The sequence below is a fragment of the Leptonotus elevatus genome, chromosome 2, assembly GCF_054856555.1.
Source record: "Leptonotus elevatus isolate MCC_2025b chromosome 2, RoL_Lele_1.0, whole genome shotgun sequence".
NCBI classification, from domain to species: Eukaryota; Metazoa; Chordata; class Actinopteri; order Syngnathiformes; family Syngnathidae; genus Leptonotus; species Leptonotus elevatus.
In genome coordinates, this window is record NC_141240.1 from 38,339,378 (window position 1) to 38,355,673 (window position 16,296).

At 38.5% G+C, this 16,296-nt stretch overlaps 2 protein-coding genes and 1 long non-coding RNA gene across 7 annotated transcripts in view; 1 reads left to right on the forward strand and 2 right to left on the reverse strand.

The window, feature by feature from the left end:
- LOC147179915 (nucleolar protein 4-like) overlaps positions 1–9,331 on the reverse strand; it is a 48,272-nt gene extending 38,941 nt beyond the window's left edge. The window contains exons 1-2 of one of the 3 annotated variants that reach the window (XM_086069884.1): positions 9,197–9,331; positions 7,726–7,824 (exon numbers count right to left, since the gene is read on the reverse strand). In XM_086069884.1, coding sequence (XP_085926010.1) covers positions 7,726–7,773 — 48 coding nt within the window. In that variant the 5' untranslated portion in view covers positions 7,774–7,824; positions 9,197–9,331. Of the gene's footprint in view, positions 1–3,655; positions 3,880–7,725; positions 7,825–9,172 lie in introns of those variants that run through there. The other 2 variants (XM_086069883.1, XM_086069885.1) reach the window with 2 other exon arrangements.
- Positions 9,208–16,229, reverse strand: commd7 (COMM domain containing 7). 3 transcript variants are annotated; one of them, XM_086069891.1, is made up of 10 exons: positions 16,063–16,229; positions 15,876–15,929; positions 14,440–14,542; positions 12,089–12,145; positions 11,984–12,021; positions 11,794–11,884; positions 11,319–11,368; positions 11,166–11,214; positions 10,968–11,048; positions 9,208–9,332 (listed from the first exon to the last, which is right to left on the reverse strand). In XM_086069891.1, the coding sequence occupies exons 1-9, from the start codon at positions 16,141–16,143 to the stop codon at positions 10,972–10,974; spliced, it is 600 nt and encodes a 199-aa protein (XP_085926017.1). In that variant the 5' UTR covers positions 16,144–16,229; the 3' UTR covers positions 9,208–9,332; positions 10,968–10,971. The 3 variants fall into 3 exon arrangements, with proteins under 3 accessions (XP_085926017.1, XP_085926016.1, XP_085926015.1); XM_086069890.1 differs by lacking the exon at positions 9,208–9,332 and adding an exon at positions 10,822–10,889; XM_086069889.1 differs by lacking the exon at positions 9,208–9,332 and having other exon boundaries at positions 10,822–11,048.
- LOC147179917 (uncharacterized) lies at positions 9,321–11,054 on the forward strand. Its single transcript, XR_015094208.1, has 2 exons — positions 9,321–9,590; positions 10,151–11,054. It is a non-coding gene; the product is annotated as an uncharacterized LOC147179917 (long non-coding RNA).
- Positions 16,230–16,296: the final 67 nt, after the last annotated feature.

Genomic DNA, 16,296 nt, shown 5'->3' on the forward strand with positions numbered 1-16,296 from the left:
ATACTTGGCTTAGGGGAAATGGATAAGAGTACAAATAAATTGTAAATAAAAGTTGTACCTACACGTTTAAAAACAAACAGTTCTTAAAGATTAAAGCCAAATGTACTGAACTTGCACGTTAATACAACTGAAGTGTATTCACGTCGTGATCATTTTGCAACAACTGTTTCAAAGCTTGTCTGGTGTCAGGAGAAATAAAGCAAATCCCAGAATCGAGAAAAAACAACAACAAAACTGGCTTTGAATAATGTTACTTGCTTTTTCAATAAGTGAAGGGGAGAAAATAGTCATCAAAATCAGAAAACATTGTAAGGGGGGAAAAATTAGCACGTATTATTTTCAGACCACATTAACCAGACCCTGACTCATCCTTCAACATTTGAAATATTTCTCCACAACAATGCCAACTTGATTTATGGAGATACAGTAATTGATTGACTTGTTGTGCTGTTAACAAAAGCGTTAATGTTTGATTTTAAAGAGTTTTGGTGTTGAACAAAGGAGATAAAACACGTGAGCGCTTGGGAGGGTTGGACTCGGCACACGTTTGTCACACTTTGACTCCTGAGAGCTGCAAGTTCACTTCAGAACAAACAAAGGCGCTGCAATAACACTGGATTGGAAGAAATTCCATTGCATTGAGGACAAAGTTAAAATGGTTCTACAAGGTGAGCAAGACTTGCAATAAAGTCTTGCCGCATGAAGAGACAAAAATATTTAATTTCATAGTCATTCATGAGCAAATGTATTTGAGCGGCACCTTTGTCAGGTTTATAGCACAGTAAACGAACAGTATTGACATCTCTTCATCATTTCATTTCTGCAAGTTCTGCAATACAAATGCTTCCTTTACACATTGACAACAATCGGCATATTGTATTGCTTTTGCTTGTGACTAGCATACAAAACAGGCAGACTGTTATAGTAGTCAAACGACATTTTATCACATTTCACAATCAAAATAATCCTCATTAATCAAATTACAACGATACAAAGTCCAATGCTTTTCAATGAGAGGAGAGCTTTCACCGAGTTGACAGCCATTTTGACTTGTGACGTCAGTTCGGAATTGTCAATTGCTAAATTGAAAAATCCCTGTGGCCAGTTTATGCTAACATATATCCTGAATACAGGAAATGGATAAGGATGAATTTTGTGTTCTGTAGTCAGGTACAACTGTGAAAGAGAGTGGCCCAAATGCTAACATGCTAGCATACAGCAAAATAACAACTTGAGTGGAGAAAGTAGCTGAGGCAGACTGAGACAGATTCTACATTTTGCTCTATGGTTGCTTACTGTTTACAACGAGAAATGCTACAACGCTAACATGCTAACTTGACAGCAACATGAGTAAAGAAAGCTTTTTTGATTCTCCCTGTGGTCAGATAAGAGGATCGCTTACATGCTAACAGGCTAACAGTTGTTCTGCAGTGTTGTTTTACATCAAGTAACATCTAAAAACCTGTTACCTCTAAAGTACCACCATCATCACCAACATTAAAATACACTTGACCCAAGTGTTCATCAATAGCTAGGCTTTATTTCCAAAAAGTATATTCTAAGTCACTGCAACTTTAAACGCAGTTCAAGAATCAGTATGGGGAAATAAAGAAATTGTAGACTAAGCTGAAAGTCAAGCAACAAGTACAGTGCTTAAATAATGATTAAGTTCAAATGAATTGTGAATAAAAATTATCTATCCATCCACGATATGAACCGCTTATCCTTACTAAATAAGAGCTAAAAAAAAATGTTCGAAAACAAATAATTTGAAAATTACATCATCTTACTGAGTCAGAGAAGTACAGGGTGACACAAAAAAACGGGAACTTTTTAACAATCAAACAAAACTAAGCGTGATGGAAGACAAATATTTGTTCATAGTAATTGAAACCTTAAAACATGCCATTTACAATCAAACAATGATGGAATCCCAGCTATCCAAGTGGTCAACGAGGAATCTCAACCGCACATTTCAGTGGATTCGTACAGAAGGATGTCATCTACAGGACGTAATTAAAATAAAATAAAAATTCCAATATTTTTTCTTAAATGGCTTGTTTTAAGGTTTCAATTACTATGAATAAAAAAATAAATCTTCCATCACTCTTGGTTTTATTGGATTGTTAAAAAGTTCCCTTTTTGTGTGTGTCACCCTTTATTATAGCTACTATCACTGCTGCTTCCCGGCGGTCAAGGCGGCCATACGAGAGGAAGCTGCACAACAAATTGAATTGCAGCATTAAATCATGATGCACAAACTATTCAATTTCTATGTAATTGTTATTTACTCTTTTAATCTATGCATTTATAAGTGCAATATTAAGAGCACCGTTTTCCTTGCTAAAAGCAGAAACCCACATATTTTATGGGGGGGGGGGGGGGGGGCTCAGACGGATTAATGGCATCTCCATTTATTTCAATGGGGGAAAATGATTTGTGATACTAGTGTTAAAAGTTACGAGCATGGTCACAGAAAAAAATTCAACTTGCATCTCAAGGGACCATTGTATTAAAAAAGTCAATTTTCCATGGCATTCCCCTTAAAGCACTGATGACCCCATGAAATACTGCTGAAGGGCCCATTAAATCCTTGAACCCTGAACTTTATGCTCCTTATCTCAACGAGGCCCACCCAGACGCTCACTCGCAACACAAAAACAAAATCACCTCTGCAACTCCTCCTTGCTGTCGCAGACTCGACACAGCAACGTGAACAACACAATAATAATTGAAGCTTGTAGCAAGTAATGAATAGGCCCTCACATCCTTTTCTTTTTTTTTGTGGCCAATCCTTGAAATGATCATCAAACTCTGACCGGATGCTTTAACATCAGACAGCAAAGTCAGGCAAGTTAGGCTAATTAGCATCACCCATCTGTCAAGGATTTCTGCTTTGCAAAGGGGCTCATTTGGAGAAATGTCGGACAAACGTACGAGTCATAGAATTCCCCCAAAATGGCCGACTTTCCCTACGATTCGGGGCATGGGTTTTTCAGACTTTTATGCTATGATAAACATATCCGTTGAATTTCAAGTTGATCAGTCAAAACTAGTATCAGTAGCGCAGTTTTTTTTCAACTTTCCTGGAGGACTATTGAGTGAAATTTGGGGGTCATGATAGATAGATAGATAGATAGATAGATAGATAGATAGATAGATAGATAGATAGATAGATAGATAGATAGATAGATAGATAGATAGATAGACAGATAGACAGATAGACATTTAACACTGATCCACGCAATCAGTAGCCTACAGTACATACTCATACTCATATAGAGCTAGAACACATAAATAGATGACATGGCTAGCCAGCTATACAACAGATGGACAGGTCGAGTTGACAATTGTCCCGCGCCACGTGCACGTGGACGGTGGTCAATGTGCACCAGGCACCGCCGCACGCGCGCGCGCACGCATACACACACACATAACAATGTGTAGCAGTGATGGTGCACAATAAGGAGCCGCAGTGACCGTCAGCTGGGATGTGGGTGACGCACGGGCGCGCATGCACGCGCGCACACACATATGCACACAACATAATAATAATAAAAAAACGTCGCCGCGTGATCGAACCAAACAAGTGAAGGCAACATTACAGGTGACGATGATGAGCGCGAAGGTAAGGAAGATGAAGAGTAGCGCTTACCTTCACTCCGTTACAACGAAGAAAGGAGAAGGCGGACGTTCGTCGTCTTGTTCCTCACGCGCCCTCTTCAATTTCTCCAGTATTTAATATTAACAATAACAGTAATTGTGATTATGCATTATTATGATTGTTATTACGTCTCTGATCTACTCGTGAACGTGCTGCCTGAGCGAGGAGGGAGGATGCAGCGGCGCGCGCGCACGACCCCCAAGACTCGGCGGAGCTGTCGCGGGATGGGGGCGTGGTCAAAGGGGTGACGACACCGCAAGCGAGCGAGAAGGAGAAAGGGCGACTGTATTTTTCTAGGGCTGGGCCATGCAGGCTTAAAATAAAGCAGATCTTTAATAAAAAAAAATATAAAAAAACATCCATCCATCCATTTTCTTACCCGTTTCACAAAAATCTGATTTCCCACATTTTAACCATTTTTTTCTATTTGCTTATACAAACAAAAATGACAGTGACGTAATTTGAAACCAGTTTCTGTCTATTATTATTATTATTATTATTATTATTATTACTTTCTGGGATTTTGTTTACTTCTCCTGATACTAAACATATATGAAACTTGTTTGCGAGCATGTTTTTCCTCAGCATCAGCTCCCACAAAACAAACATAACAGAAATACGGTTTTGTTTTCTTTACAGATAATGTGAAAATAGGTTATTCCTCTTGGGGATTTGTTTTTAATGTACATAAACCAATAAGTGAAATAAGTCATGAGTCACATTTTTGCAAAAAATATATATGCTGAAGGGGTTGCAAAAGTCGCTCCATTTTGTTTGTGGCCACATTAATGCAAACAGTGCACTTCAGTGAAAACACAGCATAAAGCACAGTAAGAAAACAATTATTATTATTTTTTTAATCGTTCTGAGCTTCTTTTTACACGGCAATTAATAATTAAAAGCGCGTGACTTCAAAAATTACCTAATAATTACGATTGTATTTCATTATGTGGCAGTGTTTTCATTACTGTCGAGGGACATCCACGTGTGATGTCGCGTGTGCCACTCATTACCACTCATTACAGGACAACGCTGCCACCTGTCGGCCACGTAAGGAAGTTCATGGCTGCTCGTGAGTGACTGTCTTCTGTTGGCTTCAAATGATTTGAGTTTGACACTGGCTTCACAAATCAATCCATATTCGGATCGTCTCCAGATTTGGTGGACAATTAGTAGGCCAGTGAATTCCAATCCAATTTATTTAAATGATCCACGATTTTTTTATTCATTAAAAAAATATATATATTACAAAAATGCTACTTTATCTATTTGAATCTGTGCCATAAACTATTTGGGACATTTTTGTTGTTAGTGCATTGTTACAATTTGTCCAATATTTTTCAGGTGGTTGCATATTGTAATGCATTGGCTCAATAAGACTTTAGAAACACAGTACAGTGGTGCCCTAAGATACACGTTTAATTCGTCCTATCCTATCACCATGGTTGTAATTCAGAACACTTGTTCTCAAATCTTTCCATTGTGCAACAGACCAAGCTTGCGTGCGCGTGCACACACACATACTCATACACACACAGGAAGCATAGCAGCTCATTTCCTCCCCTTATTGAATTGGGATGCAGGGAGGGATGAGGAAGACGGCTTAGGATGTGCTCTAAATGATGAAGCTGTGCGCACATCCCAAATCGTTTCTTACCAAACCAAAACAAATGGATCACTGTCTAGTTGTAAACAACAGCAAATGTAAGTGTAGGCAACACCGTTTCATGATTCACGCCTTTTATTTCTTATGTTTAGTGACAGTTTTGTTGTCTCAATATTGTTAATTTAATGATGGCAAATTGTCAAATATTTGTAAATACATTAAGGGTTGTGTTTAAAGGTCCACTTTCTCCAAGTTCTGAAAAAATATAATTCGCTTTTTTTTAATGAAGGGGGAAAAATATATATATATATATGAAATCAGATTTTGGGAAAGAAAATGAATGGGGAATTTGATTCCAAAGCCACGTGGACCAGCCCTAGTCAGAAGTTACCATGATTATCTTTTGTATTGGATCTTATTAGTTGCCATACCTAAAGAATTGTCCGGCCAGTCTGCATACACACTATACGTGTGTATGTGTTTTGAGTGTGTGTGTGCCTATTCGTACAATATATAGCAATAATGTAGCAAAGTGTAAATATGTGTCTGCCTATGCTGTAGTGTGCTGCATATGAGTGTGTTGAACGTGCATATGAATGTGTGTGTCTCGCTAATCAACTTGACTCTCAGATGTAGGACTTAATTGGAAGCAGTCAGTTACATTACCCATTATCTACACATAGGCAGTTGAGTGGCAGACCTTGCAGGCTTGGTTTCCATGGTTACAGAAACAATTTTGAACGTACCCCCTTTTTAACTCATTCACTGCCATTGACGTTACAGATGTCAAATATTCATTTTAACTATTTCTATTAGTTTAACATATTTCCCACTTTTGTTAACAAGAGTATGAAAACCTAGATTTTTTTTATTATACATTTAAAACAGATATAAAATTTGTGATTAATCGTGAGTTAACTCGTGAAGTCATGCAATTAAGTAAGATAAAAAAATGTAATCGCCTGACGCTCCTAATTTTTAATAATCTTTTCTTTTCTTTTAATCGTGTCAGGCGATTACAATTTCTTATTGTAATTAATCGCATGATTTCAATAGTTAACTCACGATTAATCATACATTTTATATCTGTTCTAAATGAACAATAAAAAAACATTTCTAGGTTTTCATACTCTTGTTAACAAAAGTGGAAAAAAATTTAAACTAATAGAAATAGTTCAAATGAATTTTTTTACGTCAATAGCCGTCAATGGCAGTAAATTAGTTAATGGAGACTACTCAAAATGATCATCAAACTTTCATATTGTGCTTTCCTGTTTCAGTAAATATGCTGCATTGCTGTTAGCACAAAATGCTAACTCTATGCTACAAACACCCAGCCTCCAAATACAGAAGCTATTTGATTCAGTCAGCAACATTGCCTGTTAAGGTAAATGTACTTGTATTATTGGATTTGTAAAACAATGCAAAACGGACGCTAGCTTAAAATGCTAACACCATAACACAAACATGAAGGCTGTAGAATTCAAATGTGTCAAGAATCCCCACCTTTGCCTCCTCAACGATGAGACCAGTACTTGGATTATCTCTCAAATAATGCTAGGGTCTTCTTAGCTCCAAATGCTAACATTATGCTACTAACAAAGCTCACTAGGTGGTCTTGGTTGCAATGTTTGTATCGGCCTATATGCTTTTCAATGATCATAGAAGCGAGTTACCGTGTGCTCACATGACTGTACATGCTTTGGATACAGCGAGACCGCAAAAAGTGAACTCCGACATGTGAAGGAATGACTACATACACACACATCTTATGCATTTTTCCTTGCTAGCATACAAAACATACAGCCACCCCCCTCCCACACATACACGGTTATTAAATTGGTCCTGTTCCATGCTGATTAATTGCATTTAATAATTCACCATTGAACTTTAGCAGTCATGTCACCGTCGAAATTGTGTGTGCGTGCGTGTGTAATCTCGTTAATTGCCTCACGCCCCTGCTGGGGTCCACACACACACACGCGCAGAGTTGTGTCATGTTTGCGGTGGTCCTGTTTGTGTGACTTAACCCCACCCCTCCCCTTCTAAATACGGGCATGCTTCCTGGCCAGTGTTCTTTGTGTGAAGCTGTTAATAAGGTGGATTGCTTAATGAGGGGCTGGCTGTGCACCATTTGTGGGAGGGGCGGCTGTGTAGGATGGGAGAATGGGAAGGCAAATTGCGTTGTAAGGGAAGAGGACACAAAGCATATTGAAAAATATGTCAAATATTAAAAAGGGTCATCTCTGTGGATCATTGAATGCGAAAAGTGATGATTTCAAGGTTGAACATATAAATCTATCTCCTGTTCTTCATTTGTGCATCTTTCTATTCTATTCATCTACCCGCAGTATCCAAGAACCATCTATTACTATGGCATCTATTTTATGAACTACTTTATGTATTCTTGATCTTGACTCTGTGTGTGTGTGTGTGTGCGTGTGTTACTCTTTACCTTCAGAGCAGTGTGCAATGGCGTGCATCCTCTTCTGCCACAGCCCATCAGGAAGCGCGTAACGGCCTCTCGGGGCAGGAAGGCCTACGTCTCCGCTATCTGCATTAAAAAATTAAAAATGTCCAAATACAAACAATTAATAATTTCAAAATAATAATAAAAAATTGAAGGCAGGGCATCATGATGTTAGTGTACTTAGCACATCTGTCTGACAGGTTTGGAGGTTTGGGGTTTGAACCTCGGCTGAGTATTTGTCTAGCCCTGATATTGACCAGCGACCAGTCCAGGGTATAACTCTTACCTAAAATTGAGTTGGTTTAGGCTCAAGGCCATCCCTTACCCTTGCGGATATGTGGTATTAAAAATTGATGGAGGGAAAATGTTGCATTGAGACCAAATAAGGAAAAATACATATTTTTTGTGGTAACCCAGTGTGGCCAGCAGAGGGCAGTGTCAGTACCTTTGTCTTCTGTGTTAAACAAAAAAAAAGAAGTGTTTAGTACAAAAGTGAAATATTTTATTTTTATATGTGATTAACAAGGGCAGGGTGAGCAGTGGAACATTTCCATGACACAGGACCACCTTTGGTTCAAAATATTGATTGCACCATCTCTTCAATTTGCATGAATGTCTACATTTGACAAAACAAAATGTTTCTATGTTCACTGTGTATAAATATAATGCATTTAAATTATTAAATTCTCCAAATACCCATTGAATGTTTAAAAAATGCTCCATCTTTACTTCCTAATGGCCATTTAAAAAAAAAAAAATTGGGAGAAAATAAATACATCTCCTTTAAATGGAATCCTTGCTTGTAGCTTTTTTAAAAACAAGAGTACAGTGATGCCTTGAGATTTGAGTGGCCCAACTTGAGAATTTTTCTAAATATGAGCGTTTTTTTGTATTTGTTCTACTTTCAAGTGCACACTTGAGATGCATCTGGCCAGTTCTGACATCTCCGTAATGCAATGCAATGCAAATGCTTCCTTTATATGGTGAAAACAAACATTTGTGTATTGCATTGCTTTTGACTGTAGTCTGTGACTAGCATACAAATCAAGCAGATTGTTACAGTAGTCAAATGTCATCTAATTTTTTAAATCAAAATAAGCATCACAAATCAAATTACAACAATCCAAAAATCCAATGCTAGAGAGCTTCATTTCACCAAGTTGACCGCCGTTTTAACTTGTGATGTAAGCTCGGAAATGTCAATAAGCATCACTTTGGCGAAGAGCCAAACACAAAATCACAAAATAAACTTCTAGGTGTTTATTGTCACCCCCAGTTGAAGTTTACCCTAAAACTAAACATAAAATGAAGCTAAATACACTTTTAAACAACCACATTCCGCTAGCTCAATGCTAACGCTAAATAGTATTTATGTTGCTGTTATATTAAATTAAGCATCTCTGTTATATGCATTTATCTGTTTTATACTTACCCCCAAGTGGGAAGGAACACTTACAGCGTCATCGGTCTTCTGGCCAACGTGCCAGGGAGCTTTGCTTGGTTAGTCTGACTGTCTTCACATGCATGGCATAGATTATGTCATAGAAATCTTCCACCATTGCCGCTCGCTTCAGGGACACCACATCTGCACACTGGACACGCAACCTTCATTTAGCTGCCATGTAGCAACTAGCAAGACATAGCAAAACATTTTGTAGCATTGAAAACATAATAGTTTACACTAAGTACTGTAAATTTATGTTTTTGCCAGAGATGGGAGACTTGCAAAAACTTCTAAAAGACGTGACTTAATGCTTGCTTCACCCAAGAAATGGCGTCTTTTGACGTGCTTGAAACTACGTAGGGACGAACTTGTCTGATCTTTGCCACAGTAACACCATGGGATCAAGGTTATAATCATTTTGGAGTTTTCATTATAGTTTATTATATGTTGACTTCTGCTTTTTAGATTCTGTTTTTCACATTATTTGCAGAGCAAAAGATGAGTTTTGACATCATGTATCAGGCTTCCCCAATCCTGGTCCTCAAGCGCCGGAGTCCTGCAGATTTTTGATGTTTCCGTTCTCCAAAACACCTGACTCATAGAATCAGCTCATCAGCAAGCTCTTCGGAAGCCTGAAAATCCTGAATCAGGTGTGCTGGTGGACGGAAACAAGGATTCTGGCCCTGGAGAACCAGTATTGGGGAAGCTAAATAAATAGATGAATTAAACAAAACAAATTAATAAAAGCTTTTTCAAAATATAGAATTATTTGTGAATAAAATGATGCAAAAGATGAGTTCATCATCCACAATTTCAAAACAATGGTGGTGGTGGGGGAAGTTTATTGAAAAAATAAATAAATTAAATAAAATAAACTACCTTTCTTTAGACAATGACAAATATTTGTATAACCATAAAAGGTCATGTTTCACATAATTTGATACTATTTTTACTATTACTTTGCAGTGGAAGAGGAAGCCGAGCCACTGTCGTCGTGACGGGCACGAACAGGACTAATTTGACATCGGCGCTTCCAGCCCCACCGTCGTCATGACCTGGAAGCCTTTGGACTTAATCCACACCTTGAACTTGCCGTTCTTATGCTCGTTTTTGATCGCTGTGCAACAGAGCGTGCACGATGTTGTCGTACATGACACGCGTCACCGTCTTCGCCTTGCCGCACTCCGCGGCACCACTGCCGGAAGGTCCGGCCCCTGTCCTGGTCCTGATCCTGCACCGTGCAGCTCGTTGCCACGACTGGACAAGCACGTGCACTTTGTTGACTTCTCTTAACGGGAGGGGAAAACCTTAGTGCTCATTAATTTGCACGCGCAGAATGTCTCAGGGAGTAGATTGGCTGCCTCCCAAGGTGAAGGTCATGAGTTCGTTTCTTCAACCCTTGTGTGACTTTTATTCACCCCCCCCCTTCTTTATTTTACTCTCTCCCAAGTGTAAATATTACTCTAAAACTGAGTCTATTTAGTCCCACTTTAAAAATGTACTCCACAGAATTTACTGTGTATGAGTGTAAGTGGTTGGTTTGTCTATTTGTGCCATGCGATTTGGCCTGCTCCAGCAAACCCGTGACCCTAGTGAGGATAAGCGGTCCAGATAACGAATGGATGGATGGATGGTCATTGTCTTTGTGGCGCATCTTTATTATTAGATTGAAATGTGTCATGGCTTTTACAAAGTGGAAGCTGAGCTAAAAAAAAAAAAAAAAAACCATAAGACATAGATACATAACAGAAAAAGACGAAAGACTGCAAACACGCAAACACACCCACTCAGCTAAACGAGTCCATGCTGGCTTTGGCTCTCTCCATCTCGTGCAGGAAGTTGTAAAACTGGGGGAGTGTCAGCTCTGAAATGTCCAAAGAAAAAAGTAATCAAACATCAACAACATTTGAACTATCTACGATGCACTCCCCCGTACCGGCCACATGTTTTTTTAACTTCCCCAACAGGCACAATTCCTCACCCATGTAGAGGTTTTCCGTGGAATGTCCCTTCTGGACAACGAGCTTGAGCTGCACACGAGGAAGACAAAGAAACCATTTGAGATACAAGCACAATGCTTAAATAAAACTACCGTATGTTATTTTGAGCTCAAAACGTTCCAATAAAAACGTACCTGTACAAAGATGTTGCTCATCTGGCGGATCTCGCTGGTGCCGACAGTCACTGTGGAGTCACAGATGTTAAACAGTGAAACACTTTAACTGAAATTTGATTGATGAAAAGAAAGAAAACACGTCAAGTCAAAGAAAATAATGTAAAATATATTGTACAACAGGCATTAAATCATCCATCACACTGCATGTCTTTGATTTTGTCACTGTACTTTCAACTTCCTCTATTTTTTTTCTACCCTTATGGAAGACGTGTCAAACAGACGTGAGAAAAACACGGTCGAGATCCTGATTGACAGCAAAAAAAAATAAAAAAATTGGGAGGAAAAAATACAAATCAGCAAATATGCGAATCTGTGTGGTGGTCCATTGTATTTATTTTTACATTACTTATATAATTAATTTAATATACACACTATTTTTTTTAAACGTTTATACTATAATTAACATCTCTATTATTATTCCGATTATTCTCACCGCCAAACTTCCATTCCATGTCCACCAGGCGGTTGACAGTCAGCGTCTGCCGCGCGGCCAGTCTGCACAGCGTCGCACGATGTTCTGCCCACTGTATGGTACGACAGGCGTTAAGGCGCAGGGCCCAAAATGGAGGAAGGAATATGTGACAATCCAGTACGTCTTTGAGAAGAGGAGAAACATTTGAGACCTGTTGCGAGAAGTGAGTAGCCTTGTCCTCGTGAAGTCCTGCAGCAGCATAAGAAAATAAAAAAAATGCACAATGAAATGGATTACAGCATTATTTCATACGTACCTAAAGTCTGCAGATCTTCTTTCAGCTGCTCAGCCATCAGGTTCCTCTTTATCGCACCTGAATAGGAGACAAGACACGCTTTTTAATTTTTTTATTACCATAACATAATTTTATGTTTGTGTTACATTCAAGTTAAGATATTGCTAATGAATATTAAGGCCACACTGAAAATATTTTATTTTTTTAAATGTAACTTTCCGAGAGTAAAGTAGTATATTTTCTAGATTAAAGTCATAATATTAGGAAAATTAAGGGTACACACACACACAAGGATTTTTTTTATTTAGACCCCAAACATAAAGATAAAAAATAAATAAATAAATCGGCATTTAACATATTGTGTGTGGGGTGCTCACATAATCTCATCATAGCTCCCCACACATATAAAGATTTTCTTCCACCGCTGGTCAAGAATCCAGTCCTCCGTAGAAAAGCTCTTGCGTGATGACACGTGACTTCACAAACACGAAGATGACCCGCCGGGCAATTCCGGGTGTGCGCCAATGATTGCCGAATGTTTCCGAAGGGGACAGGCGACGGGAGCAGTGTAAAGTGTTAATGTCTGCAAGGAAATAAATGTTTTCAAATAATTGCTTAAAAAGCAAGATGGCTGCCTTAGCTCTGGTCATGTGTGTATGTGTGTGTGTGAGAGGGGAAACAAGCTATAGGCAGGCCTCTCGGCTTGTTAAGGTTTTTCGAGCGTTATTAGCATTATTTATGAGATTCTGCAATATTTCAAGATGAAAGGATTCTTTTTGTTCATGAATCAACTCCTCAAACTACCCAACATCTATAACCCGGTTCCTGACCTCATCGCCTGAGCAAACAATTGGTGAGTCAAATGCATTGAAGCCCTGCTGAGACCTGCACTTATTTTTGAATTAAGAACATGGACATTTTGAAAAATGGCACAAACAGCTACATTCCGTTTACATCACAGTCTGCGGAGTCATTTTCATCGTAAATATTGAACACGTTCATTATTTAAGATTGTCGGCCCCCCCGACTGGTTTTGGATCCAATTACAAAACAAATCCACTCTTAATTAACACAGCTCACACATAAAGATAATCTTATAAGACAATCTTATAAGACATAAGATTGTCTGGCATTTGACATCCTTGGGGCAAAATCGGGACAAAAACAGCCCAATTGTCTTTATGTGTGTACCAGGCTTTAGGATCAGTCAAATATTTTCAAAATAAAAATATTTGAATTTTCAAGACTGAAGTCATAACACCATTTTTAAAGATAAAAAAAAAAAAAAGTATATTTTCGAGATAAAAAGTTGTGTATGTTTTTAGATTAAAGTCGAGCGTTATGAGTATTGTGTATTTTTTTCGGGAAAGAAGTTTAAGAAGAAACTCAAAACATTATTAGAATAGTTATATTTTTGACATTTACGTTTGAATATTACTCAACTCAATGTATACAGCTCTTTGAAAAAATGTATATTCAAGTCATTCCATTGCAAGAATAAAGCTGTACAGTATATTTTCAAGAAAAAAAGGTGGATAGTTTAAATTAGAACAATATAATTAATATTATTATTATTTTAATTATAAGATAAAAAGTTGTATATGTAATGAGAACAGTCTTGAGTTTTGGTGGGAAAAGTTGAATTTTTTTAAAGAATATGGGAACTTAACAGGAAATCAGACTCTTGCTCCACCCCTGGCTCACTAAGATTTGAAATCGGCGCTCAAAGGGGGTGTTGCGAATGGGAAGAGGGATGAGCGTGGTCTGGCTGTGATTGACAGCAGCAACTGCTAAAAAGGCGTTTAAGGAGGAGCGTACGAGACTGAGCCGGTGGGTGGCGGGGGCGACTACGTCATAGTCCACAAGTGACGTTGTCGGCCACTTCTAGTGTAATGAGAAGACAAACAGCCAAACTGTGTTTATCTCAGTGTTTAACCTTAAGATGGTATCAAACAAGACGATTTTTACCTCAAATTCACGCTTTCAACAAACATGCACTAAAATGTAAAAATAATGACTATGACATGTACAGCATTAGTAGACACCAGTTTATACAGTTTATCAGCTAAAAAAAATGTTGATTTAGTGTTGAGTTACCCTTTAAAAAGTGTTTCTGTAATTGTTTTAAATGTTTGTTTTTTATTTTCACTCTTTTGTTGGATGGCTAGCATCATCTCGGGATGAATTGTGTTTGACCTTTGAACCTGGTTCTGCTTATTTATTGTGTGTGTGTGTGTGTGTGTGTGTGTGTGTGTGTGTGTGTGTGTGTGTGTGTGTGTGTGTGTGTGTGTGTGTGTGTGTGTGTGTGTGTGTGTGTGTGTGTGTGTGTGTGTGTGTGTGTGTGTGTGTGTGTGTGTGTGTGTCAAGGTCACCCTGTGGCACGAAGATGACACTCTTCATGAGGTTCTTGAGCGGGCCCGCACTCATCCTGTGCTCACTTGCAAAGTCGCTCAGCTGCTGCATCAACATCTCTGTCTAGACGCATGCACACATACACAATTATCTACTACACGAGTATTAATAATATTGTACAAATATTCTATAACTATTATCCACATATGTACAAAACTTGACTGTAACACATCGAAATAAGTGAACACATTTGTTGATGGGATGAACATCTTTTATAATTTTAATGGCTTTAATTCCCCTTCTAGTTTTAAATATTATGCATATCAATAGATATTTCACACACTGTAGGTTTTGGATTCTTTGAGTAATATAATTAATCCTGATATCATTTTGATCATTTTTTTATTGTGAAGCACTTTATTTTTTCTCTCAATATTTTCTAGGAATTTTTATACGTAAAAATTAGCATTCTAGCTCAATAGCTTCCAGATCATGTGACCTATTTACTCAAAATCAGTGTGGGATCATAGTACTGCGCCCGCCTCTTGTTTTTTCCATTTCGCACCTCTCAATAGTTTTGATACATTTTCATACATTTAAAAAAATAGGCATTTTAGCTCAATAGCTTCCGGGTCAATGTGACGTATGTGTGGATTTAACCCCTGCCTCGTTTTGATGAATGCTTAAGCCTCTTACGTCACACATTGTTGGTCATTATGGTGGTACTTGGGAGACTTGTGTATTTTTTTTTAGGTAGTACTTTGAAGTAAGGTGTTTGAGAACCACAACCATCCTCCAGTAAGGGTTAGCGATTTAGCGGCAGCAGCATGTGCCGTGGCATCAGCGACGTCACTTCCGCTTACGCCGCAGCATCAGTTACGTCACTTTCGCTTATGCCACGACATCAGCAACCGCGTTTGCGTTTATAAACGGATTAATTTTTCGTTCTTATGTGTTTACGAACTGCTTGGTTTTTTTCTATTTACTAAACACTTTTTTTATTTTCACGGACTTGCGCTAGGGAGCACACAGTCAACCCACCCAGTGCAAGTCTGTGAAAATAAGAAAGTGTTTAGTAAATTGACAAAACACAAAAAAACACGCAGCTCGTTAACACATACGAACGAAAAAATAATTAGTTTATAAACACGCGATGCCGTGGAATGAGTAATGGCAGCGGCACCAAGTTGAATGGAGTCGCGGCATCTCCCGAGGGAAAGGCAGAGGCAGATGCCGCGGCATAAGCGGAAGTGACGTGCTGAGCCACGACACATGCCGCTGCCGCTAAATGCGCTAGCCCTTTCTCAGCATCCTTGGATTCCTTGAAAGGTGTATAATAAATCTTATAATACACTTGTACATACTGAATATTATTCGTGTAAGTGTAACAAAATGTCCTCAGTATTTAACAACTATCAATACAGAAAATCGGGTGTGTAGGTGCGTGCGTAATTACCTCTTTAGGCTCTAACAAAAACTGGAAGAGAATTTCCACCAGTCGAAGAAATTGCTGTAAATCAACAAACGTTTGTGACAAATCGATCAACATTTGACAAGCTTTGGAAGGAGTCTTGTGATTTGACATCATCCGCTAGCTTTAGCTAAAGGACCCAGACGTCTGCTAAAATTACAAGCGCGTTTACCTGGTCGTTGAATTTGTTGAGGTTGTGGAAGTCGCCGCTGACAGAATGTGGTAAAGCATCTTTAGTGAAGTGAAGCGGCATCTTTTCAAGACACTTTATTTTAAAACTTCGTCGCAAACCCGGAAAAGACTGAAGAAGCTTTTCTGGTTCACTTCCGGGTTAGCCACTGCCCACATAGACTGTATTTTGCGCTTTTATCGTACGTCAACGTGGTTGACATATTCGATGGGTCAA

Excerpts from the sequence above, each read along its gene's own strand:
- commd7 (XM_086069891.1), bottom strand. The coding sequence starts at position 16,143 with ATGCCGCTTCACTTCACTAAAGATGCTTTACCACATTCTGTCAGCGGC. Across the intron at positions 15,930-16,062 it reads TCAACAAATTCAACGACCAG|CAATTTCTTCGACTGGTGGA; the intron begins GTAAACGCGCTT and ends GTTGATTTACAG. Across the intron at positions 12,146-14,439 it reads TGTCATCTTCGTGCCACAGG|GTGCGATAAAGAGGAACCTG; the intron begins GTGACCTTGACA and ends TCTCCTATTCAG.